This window comes from Pleurodeles waltl, chromosome 10, assembly GCF_031143425.1.
Source record: "Pleurodeles waltl isolate 20211129_DDA chromosome 10, aPleWal1.hap1.20221129, whole genome shotgun sequence".
NCBI lineage: Eukaryota > Metazoa > Chordata > Amphibia > Caudata > Salamandridae > Pleurodeles > Pleurodeles waltl.
This window is the reverse complement of record NC_090449.1, coordinates 6,445,001-6,463,304: the sequence shown is the minus strand read 5'-3', so window position 1 is coordinate 6,463,304 and position 18,304 is coordinate 6,445,001. Positions and strand designations below refer to the sequence as shown.

At 45.5% G+C, this 18,304-nt stretch overlaps 1 protein-coding gene across 1 annotated transcript in view; it reads right to left on the bottom strand.

Moving 5' to 3' along the window:
• Window positions 1-12,890: 12,890 nt before the first annotated feature.
• The window catches only part of LOC138260876 (selenide, water dikinase 2-like), a 31,530-nt gene continuing 26,116 nt past the window's right edge, over window positions 12,891-18,304 (bottom strand). The window contains exon 8 of the mRNA XM_069209321.1: window positions 12,891-14,036. Within this exon, the coding sequence (XP_069065422.1) occupies window positions 13,804-14,036 (233 nt within the window). The 3' untranslated portion in view covers window positions 12,891-13,803. The remainder of the gene's footprint in view (window positions 14,037-18,304) is intronic.

Genomic DNA, 18,304 nt, shown 5'->3' with positions numbered 1-18,304 from the left:
TCCTACCAAGAGCAATGATAGAATTAAAAACCTGAGGCCTAACATTATCTCTGTAGTTCAGCAAAGTGCCCAGTGCTTAGAAATAGGCTATAAATGACTCCATCCCCTCCTAAATGCCCATCAGAGTACATAAGATGCATAGGGAGTGCAGAGAGTTAATAACTCTAGAGCATAACGGTAATTCTGCTATTTAACAAACTGCAGCGGAAAAGTTAAGAACTCTGGGGCTTAACATTAGTTCAGATATTCAGCAGAGTGCATGAAAAGAAATATATATATATAAATATGGAAAATGTCACTTACCCAGTGTACATCTGTTCGTGGCATGAGACGCTGCAGATACACATGCTGTGCATTATCCTGCCATCTAGTGTTGGGCTCGGAGTGTTACAAGTTGTTTTTCTTCGAAGAAGTCTTTTCGAGTCACAAGACCGAGGGACTCCTCCCTTTCGGCTCCATTGCGCATGGGGGTCAACTCCATCTTAGATTGTTTTTCCCGCAGAGGGTGAGGTAGGAGTTGTGTATATAGTAAAGGTGCCCATGCAACGGAGTAAGTATGTATGTACATAATGTGATTAAAAGTGATAGATATTTACAAATTTACAAATGTACAAGTTTTATCAACATATAGGGCCGTATTTATACTCTGGTTGCGCCGAATTTGCGTCGTTTTTTTCGACGCAAATTCGACGCTAAACTAACGCCAACTAACGCCATATTTATACTATGGCGTTAGAGGCGAATAGCGCCAAAGTTCCCGGAATGTGCGTCATTTTTTAGCGTGAACCCCTTCCTTGCGTTAATGATATGCAAGGGAGGCGTTCCCGTCTAAAAAATGACTCCCAGGCCTTTACGTGGTATTTATACTCCCGGGCAAAAGAGACGCCCGGGAGTGGGCGTGGCTAAAAACGGCGCATTTGCGCCGCTTTTTAACGCCTGGGTCAGGCATGGCGTTAAGGGACAAGTGGGCTCAAAATGAGCCCACAGTGCCCTCCCCTGCCCCCAGGGACCCCCCCTGCCACCCTTGCCCACCCCAGGAGGACACCCAAGGCTGGAGGGACCCACCCCAGGGACATTCAGGTAAGTATTTTTTTTTTTTTTTTTAATAATTTTTTTTGGCATAGGGGGGCCTGATTAGTGCCCCCCTACATGCCACTATGCCCAATGACCATGCCCAGGGGACAGAAGTCCCCTGGGCATGGCCATTGGGCAAGGGGGCATGACTCCTATCTTTACAATGATAGGAGTCATGTTGATGGGGGATGGGCGTCGAAAATAAATGGCGCAAGTCGGGTTACGACGATTTTTTCGACGTAACCTGACTTGCCCCATTTTAAGACGCCCATGCGCCATTTTCCCCCTACGCCGGCGCTGCCTGGTGTACGTGGTTTTTCTCGCGCACACCAGGCAGCGCCAGTCTGCTTGCGCCGGCTAACGCCATTCAATAAATACGGCGCCCGCATGGCGCTTCAGAATGGCGTTAGCCGGCGCAAAACTTTTTGACGCTAAACTGCGTTAGCGCAGTTTAGCGTCAAAAAGTATAAATATGGGCCATAATATATAGTTTTCATCTACTTAAACGGCTACAGGTTCCGGGGGAGGCGGGAGGGCACATGTGAATCTGCAGCGTCTCATGCCACGAACAGATGTACACTGGGTAATTGACATTTTCTTTTCCATTGGCATGTGTAGGTGCCGATACACATGCTGTGCGTAGACTAGTAAGCAGTTACTCCCCAAAAGCGGTGGATTAGCCTGTAGGAGTCAAAGTTGTTTGAAATAATGTTCGTAATCCAGCCTGTCCTACTGTGGCTTGTGTTGTTAACACACCTACACAGTTGTGTTTTGTGAATGTATGAGGCGTAGACCACATGGCTGCCTTACATATTTCTGTCATAGGTATATTTCCTAGAAAGGCCATTGTGGCGCCTTTCTTTCTAGTGGAGTGTGCCTTTGGGGTAATAGGCAGGTCTCTCTTTGCTTTAACATAGCAGGCTTGAATACATTTCACTATCCATCTGGCAATGCCTTGTTTGGATATTGGATTTCCTGCATGAGGTTTTTGGAAGGCTACAAACAATTGTTTTGTCTTTCAAAATTGTTTTGTTCTATCAATGTAATACATTAGTGCTCTTTTGATGTCTAATGTATGTAAGGCTCTTTCGGCTACTGAGTCTGGTTGTGGAAAAAAGACTGGGAGGTCCACTGTTTGGTTTATGTGGAACGGTGATATAACTTTTAGTACAAAAACTGGGATTTGTGCGTAGAACCACTTTGTTTGTGTATTTGTATAAAGGGTTCTTGTATAGTAAATGCTTGTATTTCACTTACTCTTCTAAGAGATGTGATAGCTATTAGGAAGGCTACTTTCCAGGTTAAGTATTGCATTTCACAAGAGTGCATGGGTTCAAATGGTGGACTCATGAGTCGTGTTAATACAATATTAAGGTTCCACGAAGGTACTGGTTGTGTTCTTGGGGGTATGAGTCTCTTTAGACCCTCCATAAATGCTTTGATGACTGGGATTTTAAAGAGTGATGTTGAATGTGTAATCTGCAGATAGGCAAATATTGCTGTGAGATGTATTTTAATGGACGAAAAAGCTAGATTTTATTTTTGTAAGTGTAATAAGTAGCTTACAATGTTTTTTGCGGACGCATGTAGTGGTTGAATTTGATTATTATGGCAGTAATAAACAAATCTTTTCCATTTATTTGCGTAACAATGCCTTGTAGTAGGTTTCCTAGCTTGTTTAATGACCTCCATACATTCTTGTGTAAGGTGTAAATGTCCAAATTCCAAGATTTCAGGAGCCAGTTTGCTAGATTGAGCGATGCTGGATTCGGGTGTCTGATCGGTTGTTTGTGTTGAGTTAACAGATCTGGTCTGTTTGGTAGTTTGATATGAGGTACTACTGACAGATCTAGTAGTGTTGTGTACCATGGCTGGCGAGCCCAAGTTGGTGCTATTAGTATTAGTTTGAGTTTGTTTTGACTCAATTTGTTTACTATATACGGAAAGAGTGGGAGAGGGGGAAAAGCGTAAGCAAATATCCCTGACCAACTCATCCATAACGCATTGCCCTTGGAGTGTGGGTGCAGATACCTGGACGCAAAGTTTTGGCATTTTGTGTTTTCTTTTGTTGCGAATAGGTGTATTCATGGTGTTCCCCAGCTTTGAAAGTAAGTTTGTAGTATCTGGGGATGAATTTCCCATTCGTGGGTTTGTTGGTGATCTCGACTGAGATTGTCGGCTAACTGGTTTTGAATTCCTGGGTTGTATTGTACTATTAGGCGAATGTGATTGTGAATCGCCCAATGCCAAATCTTTTGTGCTAAGAGACACAGCTGTGATGAGTGTCCCCCTCCCTGTTTGTTTAGGTAATACATTGTTGTCTGTTTTGACAAGAATATGTTTGTGGACTATTAACGGTTGAAATGCTTTCAATGCTAGAAATACTGATAGCAGTTCCAGATGATTTGTATGAAGTTGGCTTTGTTGAGCGTCCCATTGTCCCGGTATGCTGTGCTGGTTGAGGTGTGCTCCCCACCCTACCATGGAAGAACTGTTGTGATCACGTATTGAGGCACTGGGTCTTGGAACGGCCGCCCTTGGTTTAAATTTATAGGATTCCACCATTGAAGCGAGGAGTGTGTTTGGCGGTCTATCAACACTAGATCTTGAAGTTGACCCTGTGCTTGTGTCCATTGTGTTGCTAGGCACTGTTGTAAGGGCCGCATGTGCAGTCTTGCGTTTGGGACAATGGCTATGCATGAAGACATCATGCCTAGAAGTTTCATCACAAACCTCACTTGATGGTGTTGGTTTGGGTGCATGTTTAGTATTACATTTTGGAATGCTTGTACTCTTTGTGGACTTGGGAGTGGCAATCCCTTTTTGTGTGTTGATTGTTGCTCCGAAGTATTGTTGTAGATGTGATTTTTGGTAGTTTATAGAGAACCCTAGCTTGGGAAGGGTTTCTATGACGTATTTTGTGTGTTGAAGACACTGTTTCTGAGTGCTGGTTTTTATTAACAAATCGTCTAAGTAAGGGAATACGTGCATGTGCTGCCTCCTGATATGAGCAGCTACTACCGCAAGGCATTTTGTGAATACCCTTGGGGCTGTTGTTATCCTGAACGGTAATACTTTGAATTGGTAATGCACGCCTTGGATTACAAACCTTAAGTATTTCCTGTGGGAAGGATGTATAGGTATATGGAAGTACGCATCCTTGAGATCCAATGTTGACATGTAGTCCTGTTGTTTGAGCAAGGGAATCACGTCTTGAACTGTCACCATGTGAAAGTGATCTGATTTGATGTAAAGATTTAGTGTTCTGAGGTCTAATATGGGTCTCAGTGATTTGTCCTTTTTTGGAATTAGGAAATACAGGGAGTAAACACCTGTTCCTTTTTGATGGTTGGGTACTAGTTCTATTGCTTCTTTTTGTAACAACGCTTGGACTTCTAGTTGTAACAGATCTAAGTGCTGTTTGGACATGTGTGCTCTTGGAGGCACATTTGGTGGTATTTGTAGGAATTCTATGCAATAACCATGTTGGATAATGGCTAGGACCCACGTGTCCGTAGTTATGTGTTTCCAATTCTGGTAATAATGTGTGAGTCCCCCCCCCCCCCCCCCCCCCCACTGGTGTTGTGTGTTGGGGATTTGTGACGTTGGAGTCACTGTTTAGTTTGTGGGGTTTTTGGGCTTTGGAATTTCCCTCTTGTTTTAGGGAACTGTCCACCCCTATATTGTCCCCGGAAGCCTCCTCTTTGGTATTGGCCCTGGTATGTGGGTCTGGCCTGTGAGGTAGAAGGCTCTGTGGTTTGGGCCCAAAACCCCCCTCTAAAGTGTGGCTTCCTAAAGGTGCCTCTGCTCTGTGGGGAGTAGAGCGCGCCCATGCCTTTGGTCGTGTCAGTGTCTTTCTTTAGGTTGTCTATTGCTGTATCCACCTCCGGCCCAAATAATTGTTGTCCGTTGAAAGGCATATTCAGCACAGCCTGCTGGATTTCTGGCTTAAATCCGGAGGTACGTAGCCACGCGTGTCTCCGAATGGTGACCGCCGTGTTTATTGTTCTGACCACCGTGTCTGCTGAGTCCATCGCCGACCTTATTTGATTGTTGGAGATGGGTTGGCCCTCCTCTACAATCTGTTGGGCACGCTTCTGGAACTCTTTGGGAAGGTGTTCAATGAAATGTTGCATCTCGTGCCAATGTGCCCTGTCGTATCTTGCCAATAGAGCCTGCGAATTGGCAATTCGCCATTGATTGGGTGCCAGTGCTGCCACCCTTTTGCCTGCAGCATCAAATTTCCGACTTTCTTTGGCGGGTGGTGGTGCGTCCCCAGAAGTTTGTGAGTTTGCCCTTTTCCGGGCTGCTCCAACTACCACTGAATCAGGAGTCAGCTGTTGCGTAATGTATACAGGGTCCGTAGGGGGAGGTTTATATTTCTTTTCCACCCTAGGTGTGATGGCTCTGCTCTTGACTGGGGCCTGAAACACCTGTTTTAACATGCCTGGTAACATTGGCAAACTTTGGTATTGGTTTTGTGTTGATGACAGGGTATTGAACAAGTCATCTTCTATAGGTTCTGAATGCAATGCTAAGTTATGAAAAGTAGCTGCCCTGGAAACCACCTGCATGTAAGCAGTACTGTCTTCTGGTAGTGATGGCCTTGCCGGGTAGTAATCCGGACTATTATCAGAGACTGGTGCATCGTACAGATCCCATGCATCTGGGTCATCTTGGCTCATCCCTGTGTGCGTTGGTGACTGCACCATTGGGGGTGTTGCTATTGGGGACAGATGTGGTGAGGGCGGTGGCGATGGAGAAAACTGTGGTGTTTTTTCTTTAGCCACTTTTGCTTTTGGCTGCATTTCCGCCTCATGGAATGAGAGCTTCCGCTTCATCTTAACTGGGGGAAGTGTACTTATTTTCCCTGTGTCTTTTTGTATATGGAGCCTCCTCTGGGTATGGTCTGGCTCTCCCATCCCCAGTTCTTGTTCAAACCTGTGGCCTTGTAATTGTGAGGAAAGGCCCTGGTCGTACGTATAGGAGCTTTGTTTCGGCTCCGAAACCTTTTCAGCAGTCTTTTTCGGTTCCGAAGAAACCTTTTTGGATTTCGGGGTGCCGATTTCTCGGTGCCGGATCTGGTCAGAGCCGGTATCTCGGTGCTGAGTATTTTCAGAGCCGGTATCTTAACCTGAGTCGGATGTCTTCGGCTGCTGGGAGGCCTTTTTCGGTGCCGATGGTTGGTCACTGTGCTTTCGGGTAAAGCCATGGCCTGTCGGCGGTGGCGTCCCCTGGGCCTTCATGATTTTTGAGTGAGTTTTTGCCGGGGCTGGTTTACTCACGGTTTGTTGCCTCGTCGGCTGCTCACTCTTGGGCTCGTCCGAATCCTTCGACGTCAGGGTGTCCAGCCGGTGTCGACGCCATTTGAAGTCTTCGAGCTCTCCGGCCCCGCAGCGTCGTCTTCGACTGAAATGCACGACAGGCCTCGCACGTATCCTCTTTGTGTTCGGGGGGCAAACACAAATGTTGGTCTGTATAAGGATACTTAGCGTGGCATTTGGGGCAGAAGCGGAATGGGGTCCGTTCCATGAGCCTTGTAGATGCACGCGGTCGGGCCGACCAGGCCCCGCTGAGGAGTGGAAGCCCCGAAGGGCTGCCGGATCGCTTCTTTTCTTTGGTGTCGATGTGCTATCACTAACCCGATACCGAGCGCAAACAATACCGTCGAATTTTCCGATTGTTAACTAACTTTTCCAAACCGAAACACGAAGCCCAAGAGGAACATGTCCGAACCCGATGGCGGAAAAAAAAAAAACTATCTAAAATGGAGTCGACGCCCATGCGCAATGGAGCCGAAAGGGAGGAGTCCCTCGGTCTCGTGACTCGAAAAGACTTCTTCGAAGAAAAACAACTTGTAACACTCCGAGCCCAACACTAGATGGCAGGATAATGCACAGCATGTGTATCTGCAGCTACAAATGCCATTGAACATTATATATATATATATATATATATATATATATATAAACAAACAATACCATCCCCTTCTAAATGCCTATCAAGGTACATAGTAAGATGCAGAAGGGATGCACACAGAGCACAGAAATTCCAGCCTCCTCCTAAGGAAAAGGGGGCACACTGTTCTCCTCACATTCAAACATACCTAGTGCATTAATTTCTTTTCAGCAGGCTTCTTTGCTGTATGGCCAAGACGGGCAGACTGAGATTACATGCTGTAACATCTCCTCTGCCTGGGAACATAATGAAAATGTCACTTACCCAGTGTACATCTGTTCGTGGCATTAGTCGCTGCAGATTCACATGTTTAGCACAGTCCGCTGCCTGGTGTTGGGCTCGGAGTATTACAAGTTGTTTTTCTTCGAAGAAGTCTTTTTTGGTCACGGGACCGAAGGACTCCTCCCTCTTCGGCTCCATTGCGCATGGGCGTCGACTCCATCTTAGATTGTTTTCCCCGCAGAGGGTGAGGCTGGAGTTGTTTGCTATAAATAGTGCCCATGCAATGGAGTGAATACATATGTACATAAAAGGTTTATAATAATTATTTACAAATGTACAAATGTTTAAGATTTACTTCTAAACGGCTACAGGCTTCCCGGGGAGGCGGGAGGGCACATGTGAATCTGCAGCGACTAATGCCACGAACAGATGTACACTGGGTAAGTGACATTTTCAGTTCGATGGCATATGTTGCTGCAGATACACATGTTTAGCATAGACTATAAAGCAGTTACCTCCCCTAAAAGCGGTGGTTTAGCCTGTAGGAGTTGAAGTAGTTTTGAATAATGTTCTTAGTACAGCTTGGCCCACTGTAGCTTGTTGTGCATTTAGTACGTCTACACAGTAGTGTTTAGTAAACGTATGAGGCGTAGACCAGGTTGCAGCCTTACATATTTCGCTCATAGGAATGTTTCCTAGAAAGGCCATTGTAGCACCTTTCTTTCTGGTTGAGTGTGCCTTTGGTGTAATAGGCAATTCTCTTTTGGCTTTAAGATAGCATGTTTGAATGCATCTGACTATCCATCTAGCAATGCCTTATTTAGAGATTGGATTTCCTATGTGTGGTTTTTGAAAAGCTATGAACAGTTGTTTTGTTTTCCTGATTAACTTTGTTCTGTCAATGTAGTACATTAGTGCTCTTTTGATGTTTAATGTATGTAGTGCCCTTTCAGCCACGGAATCTGGCTGTGGGAAGAACACTGGTAATTCTACTGTTTGATTTAAATGGAATGGTGAGATTACTTTTGGTAGAAATTTTGGATTTGTTCTTAGAACTATTTTATTTTTGTGTATTTGAATAAATGGTTCTTGTATGGTAAATGCCTGTATTTCACTTACTCTTCTGAGGGATGTGATTGCAATGAGAAATGCGACTTTCCACGTTAGATATTGCATTTCACAGGAATGCATGGGTTCAAAAGGTGGACCCATGAGTCTTGTTAAGACGATGTTAAGGTTCCATGAAGGAACTGGTGGTGTTCTTGGTGGTATAATTCTTTTTAGCCCTTCCATGAATGCTTTAATAACTGGTATTCTAAATAGAGACGATGAATGAGTAGTTTGTAGGTAAGCAGATATTGCTGCGAGGTGTATTTTTATAGATGAAAAAGCGAGGTTTGCTTTTTGCAAATGTAGTAAGTATCCCACTATGTCCTTTGTAGAGGCATGCAATGGTTGGATTTGATTGGTATGGCAGTAGCAAACAAACCTTTTCCACTTAGATGCATAGCAGTGTCTAGTGGAAGCTTTTCTAGATTGTTTTATGACCTCCATACATTCTTGTGTGAGGTCTAAGTGTCCGAATTCTAGGATTTCAGGAGCCAACACGGTTCGAGGTGTGACTTTGTATAGTTGATGGAGAAACCCAGTTTGTGAAGGGTTTGTATGACATATGTGGTGTCGTTTGTGCACTTTTTTTACTGTGTTGGTCTTGATTAGCCAATCGTCTAGGTAAGGAAACACATGTATTTGTTGTCTTCTGATATGTGCTGCTACTACTGCTAGACATTTTGTGAATACTCTTGGTGCAGTTGTTATTCCGAATGGCAACACCTTGAATTGGTAATGTATTCCTTTGAATACGAACCTTAGGTACTTTCTGTGAGAAGGGTGTATCGGTATATGAAAGTACGCATCTTTTAGGTCTAATGTGGTCATGTAATCTTGCTGTTTGAGCAGTGGAATGATGTCTTGTAGTGTGACCATGTGAAAGTGGTCCGATATGATGTAGGTATTTAGTGTCCTGAGATCTAATATTGGTCTTAATGTTTTGTCTTTTTTTGGAATTAGAAAGTACAGGGAGTAAACTCCTGTGTTTTATTGTTGTACTGGTACTAACTCTAATGCATCCTTTTGCAGTAGTGCTTGAACTTCTAGTCCTAAAAGTTCTAAATGTTGTGGTGACATTTTGCGTGTTTTTGGAGGGATGTTTGGTGGGAATTTGTGGAATTCTATGCAATAGCCATGTTGGATTATTGCTAGTACCCAATTGTCTGTTGTAATCTGCTGCCAAGATTGGTAGAATTGGCTTAGTCTTCCCCCCACTGGTGTTGAGTGAAGGGGCTGTGTGACTTGAAAGTCACTGTTTAGGTGGAGGTGTTTTTGGAGTCTGGAATCTTCCCCTACTCCTTGGGAATTGACCCCCTCTATATCCCCTGAAACCTCCCCTTTGGAATGAACCCTGATATGGTGTGGTTCTTGTTTGTTGGCTGGTGGTGTCTGTGGGTTGGCCACGAAAGCCCCCTCTAAATGGAGCTCTGCGGGGAGTAGAGTGCGCCCATGGCTTTGGCCGTGTCTGTGTCCTTTTTAAGTTTTTCAATGGCTGTGTCCACTTCAGGGCCAAAAAGTTGTTTCTCGTTGAAGGGCATATTAAGGACAGCCTGCTGGATTTCAGGTTTGAACCCTGAAGTGCGGAGCCAAGCGTGTCTCCTTATGGTGACAGCAGTGTTGACTGTTCTCGCTGCAGTATCGGCTGCGTCCATTGAAGAGCGGATTTGATGGTTTGAGATCGTTTGTCCCTCTTCAACTATTTGCTGCGCCTTCTTTTGGTATTCTTGGGGAAGATGGTCTATGAGAAGTTGCATCTCATCCCAGTGTGCGCGGTCATATCGGGCTAGCAGCGCTTGAGAATTTGCGATGCGCCACTGGTTGGCTGCCTGTGATGCTACTCTTTTTCCTGCCGCATCAAATTTTCGGCTTTCTTTGTCCGGAGGTGGGGCGTCGCCAGATGTATGGGAATTTGCTCTTTTGCGAGCTGCCCCTACTACTACGGAGTCAGGTGGTAACTGCGAAGTAATAAACACTGGGTCTGTGGGTGGTGGTTTGTATTTCTTATCCACCCTTGGGGTGATGGCTCTTGATTTTACGGGCTCTTCAAAAATTTGTTTTGCGTGCCGTAACATCCCTGGTAGCATTGGGAGACATTGATATTGGCTATGTGTAGCCGAGAGGGTGTTAAATAAAAAAATCATCCTCTATAGGATCGGAATGCAGTTGGACATTGTGGAATTCTGCTGCCCTAGCCACCAGTTGCGAGTATGAGGTACTGTCCTCTGGCGGTGACGGCTTTGTGGGGTATGAATCGGGATCATTGTCCGGCACTGGGGTGTCGTATAGGTCCCAAGCGTCTTGATCCTGATTATCTTGACTTATAGTAGTTTGCACTTGTGAGTGCATTTGTGGCGGAGTTTGTGCCGGCGATGCCTGTTGTGGTGGAGAGGGCGGAGGCGTGACTTTTTTAACCACTTTGGCTTGTGGTTGTGCGTCATCCTTCAGAAATCCGATCCTTCTTTTTCTCATTATAGGGGGAAGGGTTGATATCTTCCCTGTGTCTTGTTGGATGTACAGTCTCTTTTGTGTGTAGTCTGATTCTACACTTTGGAGCTCTTGTCCAAATCTGTGCATCTGGCCACTTATTCCTTGTTCCTCTGTGTAGGAAGGAGGTGTGGAACTTTTCGGCGCCGAGAGAGAATCTTTTTTCGGCTTCGGTACCGACAGAATTTTTGTGGCTTTCGGCAGTGTGTCTCGGTGCCGATATTTTTCGGTGCCGGCATCTTGTTTTTGCCTCTCGGAGCCGCTATCTCGGCTCCGAGGTTGCTCCATGGCGGTCCCTCGACCGGAGTCGGGTGTCTTCGCTATGGGCGTGCCCTTTTTCGGCGCCTTCGACGGCTCGCCGGTTTTATGGGTCGAGCCATGGCCTGTTGGCAGTGGCGTCCCCTGGGCTTTTGTCTTCTCGATGGTTTTTATTTTCGACGTCTTACTCACTGTTTGTTGTTGTTCGACGTCGGAGTCTCCGGATTCTGATTCCGGAACCGAGAATGTTTCCTCTTCGTCGTCGAAACGTTGTTTGGTCGGCGTGGACGCCATTTGTAGACGCCTGGCTCTTCGGTCCCGGAGTGTTTTTCTGGACCGGAAGACTCGACAGGCCTCACAGGTATCCTCCTTGTGCTCGGGGGACATGCACAAGTTACAGACCAAGTGCTGATCTGTATAAGGATACTTACTGTGACATTTTGGGCAGAAACGGAACGGGGTCCGTTCCATCGGCTTCGATGTCGCACGCGGTCGGGCCGACCAGGCCCCGATGGGGGATCGAAGCTACCCCAAAGTCTTCCGATGATCGGTGTCGATGTACCTAACTATCCCGATACCGAACGGAACAATACCAACGCTTTCTTCCGAGATTCTGACTAACTTTCCGAACCGAAACACGGAGCGAAAAGGAATACGTCCGAACCCGACAGCGGAAAAAAAACAATCTAAGATGGAGTCGACGCCCATGCGCAATGGAGCCGAAGAGGGAGGAGTCCTTCGGTCCCGTGACCAAAAAAGACTTCTTCGAAGAAAAACAACTTGTAATACTCTGAGCCCAACACCAGGCAGCGGACTGTGCTAAACATGTGTATCTGCAGCAACATATGCCATCGAACACAACATTTCTGGTCTCCTCTTTGGCCATCTTTACGCCGCTTTGGGAGGAAGTCTAAGGTTGGAATATCACCAAACCTTAGGGATAGCAGCCTCTGTTTTGTCTTCGGGGCATATGTGGCGTCCAACAGGGGTGACTCTTTTAGGGCTTTGTAAGATTTTGGTACCAGACCCCGTGCGACTGCTTCACACCTCATACGTGGACTGGAGACAAGCGCCTGAAGCTGAGATAAGAGCCCAGCAAAGTGAAGTAGCTACTGTGGCTCACTGGCACAAGACTGACTCCACCCGGGAAAATATAGTAATACTGGCTAAGGGTCACATATAAACGATGTACGGTTGTGTGGACAACGAAGACTCTTAGGAGACCGAATAGGTAACTTTCATTCACGTTGACCAAAAAGAAGAGCTAGAATTACACACTCAGTACCCCCCCCCCCACCAGCGGCCAGACACTAGAGCTTGAAGGCCCATCCAAAGGTAATCCGGCACTAGCCAGGGCATATTCATAGCCCAACAGCCTCGTGTCAGAAAACTGATCTCGAAGAGGCCAATTGACAAACTGCTCTTCTGAGTAAATTTACTATTCTATCTCTATTCTCAAATTGCACTTTTGTAGTAACTCCAGCGTACACAACTGGTACTCCAACCTCCTTCCATAGAAAATAATGTAGGCAGGGGCTTAAAATTAAACCCCATAGAAAATTGAAATTAAAACATTTAAACTAGTTAAAAGTATGTATAATGTTGAAAATATTTAAAAAGTGCATATTTATTATAACAAATTATATTAATAAATACTATAATGAAAAAAGAGTGAAAGATCCTGCTGGAGCAGAGCTGAAGGCCATGCTACCATCAGGGAACATGTCTTCACTTTTGAAGTTGCAAACCCCACAAAGATCCCAATGAAGATCCAAAAACAAGGCTCACTGAGACTGCAGTGTTTATTGAAGAGCTGCGGAGATTCCATGCTACCAGGTTTCCCTCCCCAGAGCCGTTCACTGTCGAGACTCCACGGCTCCCCTATCATCCATCGTGTTTGAGGGGAGCTGCTTCATGAACACAGCAAAGGTCCCTGGTGATAGATGAACCGACACCACAATGTCATTGTCACTAGGCTCTCGCCTAACAGCAGGCTGCTCGACTCCGCTGCAAGGCCAGGCCCCGTCCTGAGAGGCAGGAAACAGCAGTCCGTATGACAAGGCAGAACTCAAAGATATTTACACTTCTAGCAAAATAATCTCTTACAAGAAATTATATACACATAATTGCATTGAAGATCCTTTTCCGACAAATCACAATTCATAAATATAACTTGTTGCTGATCATCTGTGAAAATTACAACCCCTTTCAATGCCTTCCTCGTATCTGTACCTATACCTATACACTTTAGGGGAGCCTGAACCCGCTAAAGCCCAGTTTCACAATTAAATCAACAGCCCATGACCAGAAGTGGTCTGCAGTACTTTTGGGGGATGCAAAGAAAAGCAGACAACTCAAGGGCTTCAGGACATCCTGTGATGGAGGGGGCGTGGGGCAGGTGTTTGTTTATGCAGGCAGGACCATGCAAAGACACAGATTTATAGGCAGGACTTGCACTTTAGGTCTCCGATAACTACACTTTACCTTTTTACCACAACTCACACCTTGCTCTCTTGACACACTATCGGCAAGATATAATTTCGGAGACCTGACCACATTATAAGATACCATCTTTAAGGGCTATTGTTTACAGATTCCCTCCCACTTTCATATTGTGTTGTGAAAGGCACTGGATCCAATTGCGGATTGCAGGCCTTCTTCTGATCCACAGGGTGCTGCTACAGTACTCAAGTCCACTCATGCGATGGCATCAGGGCTCGCACTGGTGTTGTTGGTGTCATGGGTGCTGGCACTCGCACCCCGCGGTGTCACCTCAATGATGCGAGGCTTGTCAATGATGCGTGCAGTGCGGTTTCCCTTCTCCACGATGCCAATGATCCAGGCTTGATGCCCCTCGCCATACTTCGGGGACTTTATCTCTGCACAGAAGCGGGCTGCCTGTTCCCTGGGGAGGCAGATCAAAAGGCCCCCTGAAATGGGTAGAGAACAGAGTTACTAACTACAACATAGCAACAAAAGATTCAGCGACTAAAAGGCTGGTGTCAAAGTCTGTTCATGGCATATGAAGGAGACCCTGAATCCTACCCTCCCTCCCACAAACAGGAAACAAAAATCTCTTGACCGGTAGTATGTTCATACCCATTGGCAGTGACTGTTCATTACTGCAAGTTTGAGCTGAGGCAATGCAGGAACACAACTTTTCTTTTTATATACATTTATTGTATTTTTTTTTATTTTAGTTAGTTTCCAAAATAAATGTAAAAAAAACAATGCAGCGTTCTTTGTAGGACTGAAGTATGTGAGTGAGTGCACCAGACATGAAGGCCAACCAGACAAAGTTTCTAGCAGGACCAGATCAGGATTACTTTTACAAGGTTGGACAGTCCTTATCTGAATAAGCAACAGAAAGCATAGGTTAGAGGCAAGTCAATGCACTCATGGACAAATTACTTACCCTCGGTAACGCCTTATCTGGTAGAGGCCATAACTAGTTGTCCAAAACTGAATTACCTTTTTGAACAATATTTTGAGTAGGAGAGTTTTGTAGTGAGTGGCCATTACATTTCATTTTGCCACAAAGGGAGTCGAGTGGCCTAGTTGGTGTGGGCTCCCTTTCAGTAACACTACTTAAACATTCGCAAGCGCGTCCGTGCAGTGGGTGCGCCTGTCCGCACACAGCACCATCCATGCTGCTAGATCAGGGAGAGACGTACTAGAGTCTGATAAAAAGGGTTTTCTTTTTGTTCATAACGGAAACTCCGATTGAGAGGTGGACCTTGGCTTTGAATATTCCACCCCCCGCCTTTATGGCAGATCATCAACTCAGTTTAGGGGGGGGAAGAGGGGAGATTGCTGGGTGCCAGTGCTCTTTAGAGATAATTGGAGGAAACTGAGGGAGCGGAACTGTTAGGCTTCTCTATCTAAGGAGTCCTAGGCCGGCATACTCCGTTATAAGCCCCCTGGTCCCCTAAATAGCTTTAACACCTTCGCGCAGGTAGGGGCATATTTATACTCTGTTTGCGCCATTTGTGCATAATTTTTTTTAATGCAAAAATGGCACAAACTTAACTCCATATTTATATTTTGATGCTAGACCTGTCTAGCGTCAAAATATTGGATTTAATGTAATTTTTAGGATGCGTGAACCCACCTTACGTGAATGAGATGCAAGGTAGGCATTCCTGTCCAAAAAATGACTAAGCCCATAGCGCCATATTTATTCCCCCCCCCCCCCGGGCAAAAACGGCACACGGGTGGGAGGCAGGCCTAAATAATGGCGCTAAGCCCACTTAGTGCCATTATTTAATGCCTGGGTCAGACCTGGCATTAGGGGGACTGTGGACCCATTTCAATGCCTAAAACCATGCAGTGGGCCCACAGGTGCCCACCCCAGGAACACCCCCACCAACACCAGAGGGACACCGTAGGACGGGGAACCCCATCTCATGTAAGTCCAGGTAAGTATTTATTTTATTTTTTTTGCCATTGGGAGCCTTAAGGTGGGGACCCCTGCATGGCATAGGGTGCAACGACCATACCCAGGGGACACTTGTCCACTGTGCTGGCCATTGGGGTGGTGGGCATGACTCCTGTCTTTCCGAAGACAAGAGTCTTATTTTTGGTGGTTGTGCTCGTCTGGTTAGAGGCATTTTTTTGTTTGCCTCTAACCAGGCTAGCGTCATTTTCTGATGCACACACCCCTATTTCTCTACCGCCACCGCTAAACCTTTTGCCGCAAAACTGAGTTAGCGCAATTTTGCTGCAACGCATAAATATGGGCCTTAGTTTCTAACTCTGGGTACAGGATAGGGAACTTCTTATATGTGAGATGGTGTGGCTTACTCAACTGAAAAGTGACCCCACTCATTCTGGAGGGCATACATTGGATCGGATATCTGCTTCACCCTCCCTGGTCCATACTATTAGCATGATCCCTGTAAGTAGGCCGGATCATGTTTTGATGGTCTTTGAGATAAACTAGCCTGGGACAGAGGCGAAGTAATCTAAGCAACCCAGAAAAATCCGGGGGACAGTGTGGTATAAGCTTAGGAGGCTACAAGAGGATAGGGTATTAGTGTGTCTTGACAGAAGGCATGATAAAGACTCAGTTGCGGCCAATTACAACATATTTCAGGATATCATCATTTAAATAACAGAAAGTGACATAGCTTCTCCTCAGACAGGAGACTAGGAAATGACCGTCTCCTAGAGGAAAGTATTGCAAAATGGGATAAGATTGATCCTATGGATGAGGAGGTTTTTAGCAGCATAGCCAGAAGTATCTCCACTGGGTCCTTATTGGATCTGCCCCCTAAATTGTGGAAAGATAGGGAGGGTGAATTACCACCATAGACAGATTTGTAATTTTTCACTAGAGTCCGGTCTAGTTCCCGAGGCCTGGAAGAATCTTAATGTGTTGCGTAGCTATGGGCCCATACCTCTCCTCCCTGCCCCTCCAAAATAGTGCAGAAATATAGGAGCAGTGTTGCAGTGTGCTATCAGAGTTTCTAGAAAAACAAAGCATTCTGGAAGGTGAACAAAATGGGGTTTGTCCTGTGCACGGCACAGAGTAAGCACTAATCCTATCGCTGGATGAGCTAAAGATGACGGTAGATAGAGATAAAAGAGCTGTTCTGGTGTTATTAGACCTTTCAGCAGCCTTTGACACCGTCAATCAGCAGCTGTTATTAGACAGACTGATGGAAATTGGAGTTCAGGGCACACGTCTCCAGTGGTTCAAGTCTTTTCTTACGAACAGGTCCACAAGCGGTTTTAATTCAGCCCGATCAATCCTCTTTAAAAAGCCGGAGCCCAGCTTCTTGTTTCATATGAAAAAGACAATCTGGGGTGTCTGGAGAACTTCCCCGCTTGTATAATTGCAATGACAAAGTGGTTAATAAATAACTACCTAAAATTTTATGAGGAAAAAACTGAGTTCCTGTGTTGTTCGGCTGCTTGGGCCTCCTGTTTACCTGGCAACTTGTGGCCAGGGCCAAATCAGTGAATCTAAAGATCTTGCAGTAAGTACGGAACCTGGGTGTGCAAATGGATGGCAGATTGTCGCCAGAAAAGCACATTGAGAAGAATGCAGCCACATGCTTTGGTCTCCTGAGGAACCTTAGGAAAACTGTCCAGCTGTTACCTCCATCTGCGTGCAGATCAACAGGGGAATGCATTATTGTGAGCACACTGGATTATTGCAATTACTGATGCTGGGAGTCCGAGACTATCTGCTTAATAGAATGTTCATGATACAGAAAATGGCTGCTAGGATGGCACTGGACATCATGAGAAGGGACTCTGCATCGGGCGCTATGAGAGTGCTGCATTGGCTTCCTCTAACGGATCGCATTAAGTTTAAGGCCCTTTGTATAGTACATATGGATGTAAACAGAACAGGCCAAGTTCCGCTACAAAAGATGTTTACCTTCTATTGTCCTAGGCATGCCCTTGGGTCCGCCACTGCAAAACAGATCCAGATCCCAAAAGTGAAGAAGGTGAGAGCGAGAGGTATATCATTTAGAGCGGGGGTCTCCGACCTTTTCGGTTATAAGAGCTACTTATGTTCAATGAAGTCACTCCGAACTACTAATATTAGTGATGTACTAATGACCACCCCATCCAACACTGTCAGCAGTGATCACATCAGTGCATCCCGCAGGGTTAACAGCAGTAAAGGAAAGAATTATCAATCTGAAATGCCTCTACAAGGGTAACAACAGCCACAGCTGTAATCCGAGGAGCAACCCAAGTAATAACATGAGTAATACGTCTCTCCAACACCACGTGATTTATCTATCAAATAACAGCTTTAAAACGCATTTTGAACATTCAATCATTGTGCTCTAAACAGTAGTTTATGAATTCTGAAAATACACACATTTTCAAAGATGCGCTTTTTAGTTTTGCTATACATATATTAATTCAACCTATAAAATGCCTCTATATTAGTCAACTGGACCGACCACCGGAGAGCTACTTACAGGTAACTGAAGAGCTACTGGTAGCTCATGAGCTACTGGTTGGAGACACATGATTTAGAGTCAAAGCTGCTCAGCTTTGGAACACCCTTCCATTTGCGCTGAGAGATGAGCAGAACCCGCTTACGTTTAGGAAGAATTTAAATACCTGGTTGTTCCCCAGAGAGATTTAAAGATGCCTCTATGGGATGTTAAATTTGGGACTAATAATCTGATAGCTCCTTCTGTGCTTAGGGTCTTGGTATATGGGCCTTGCT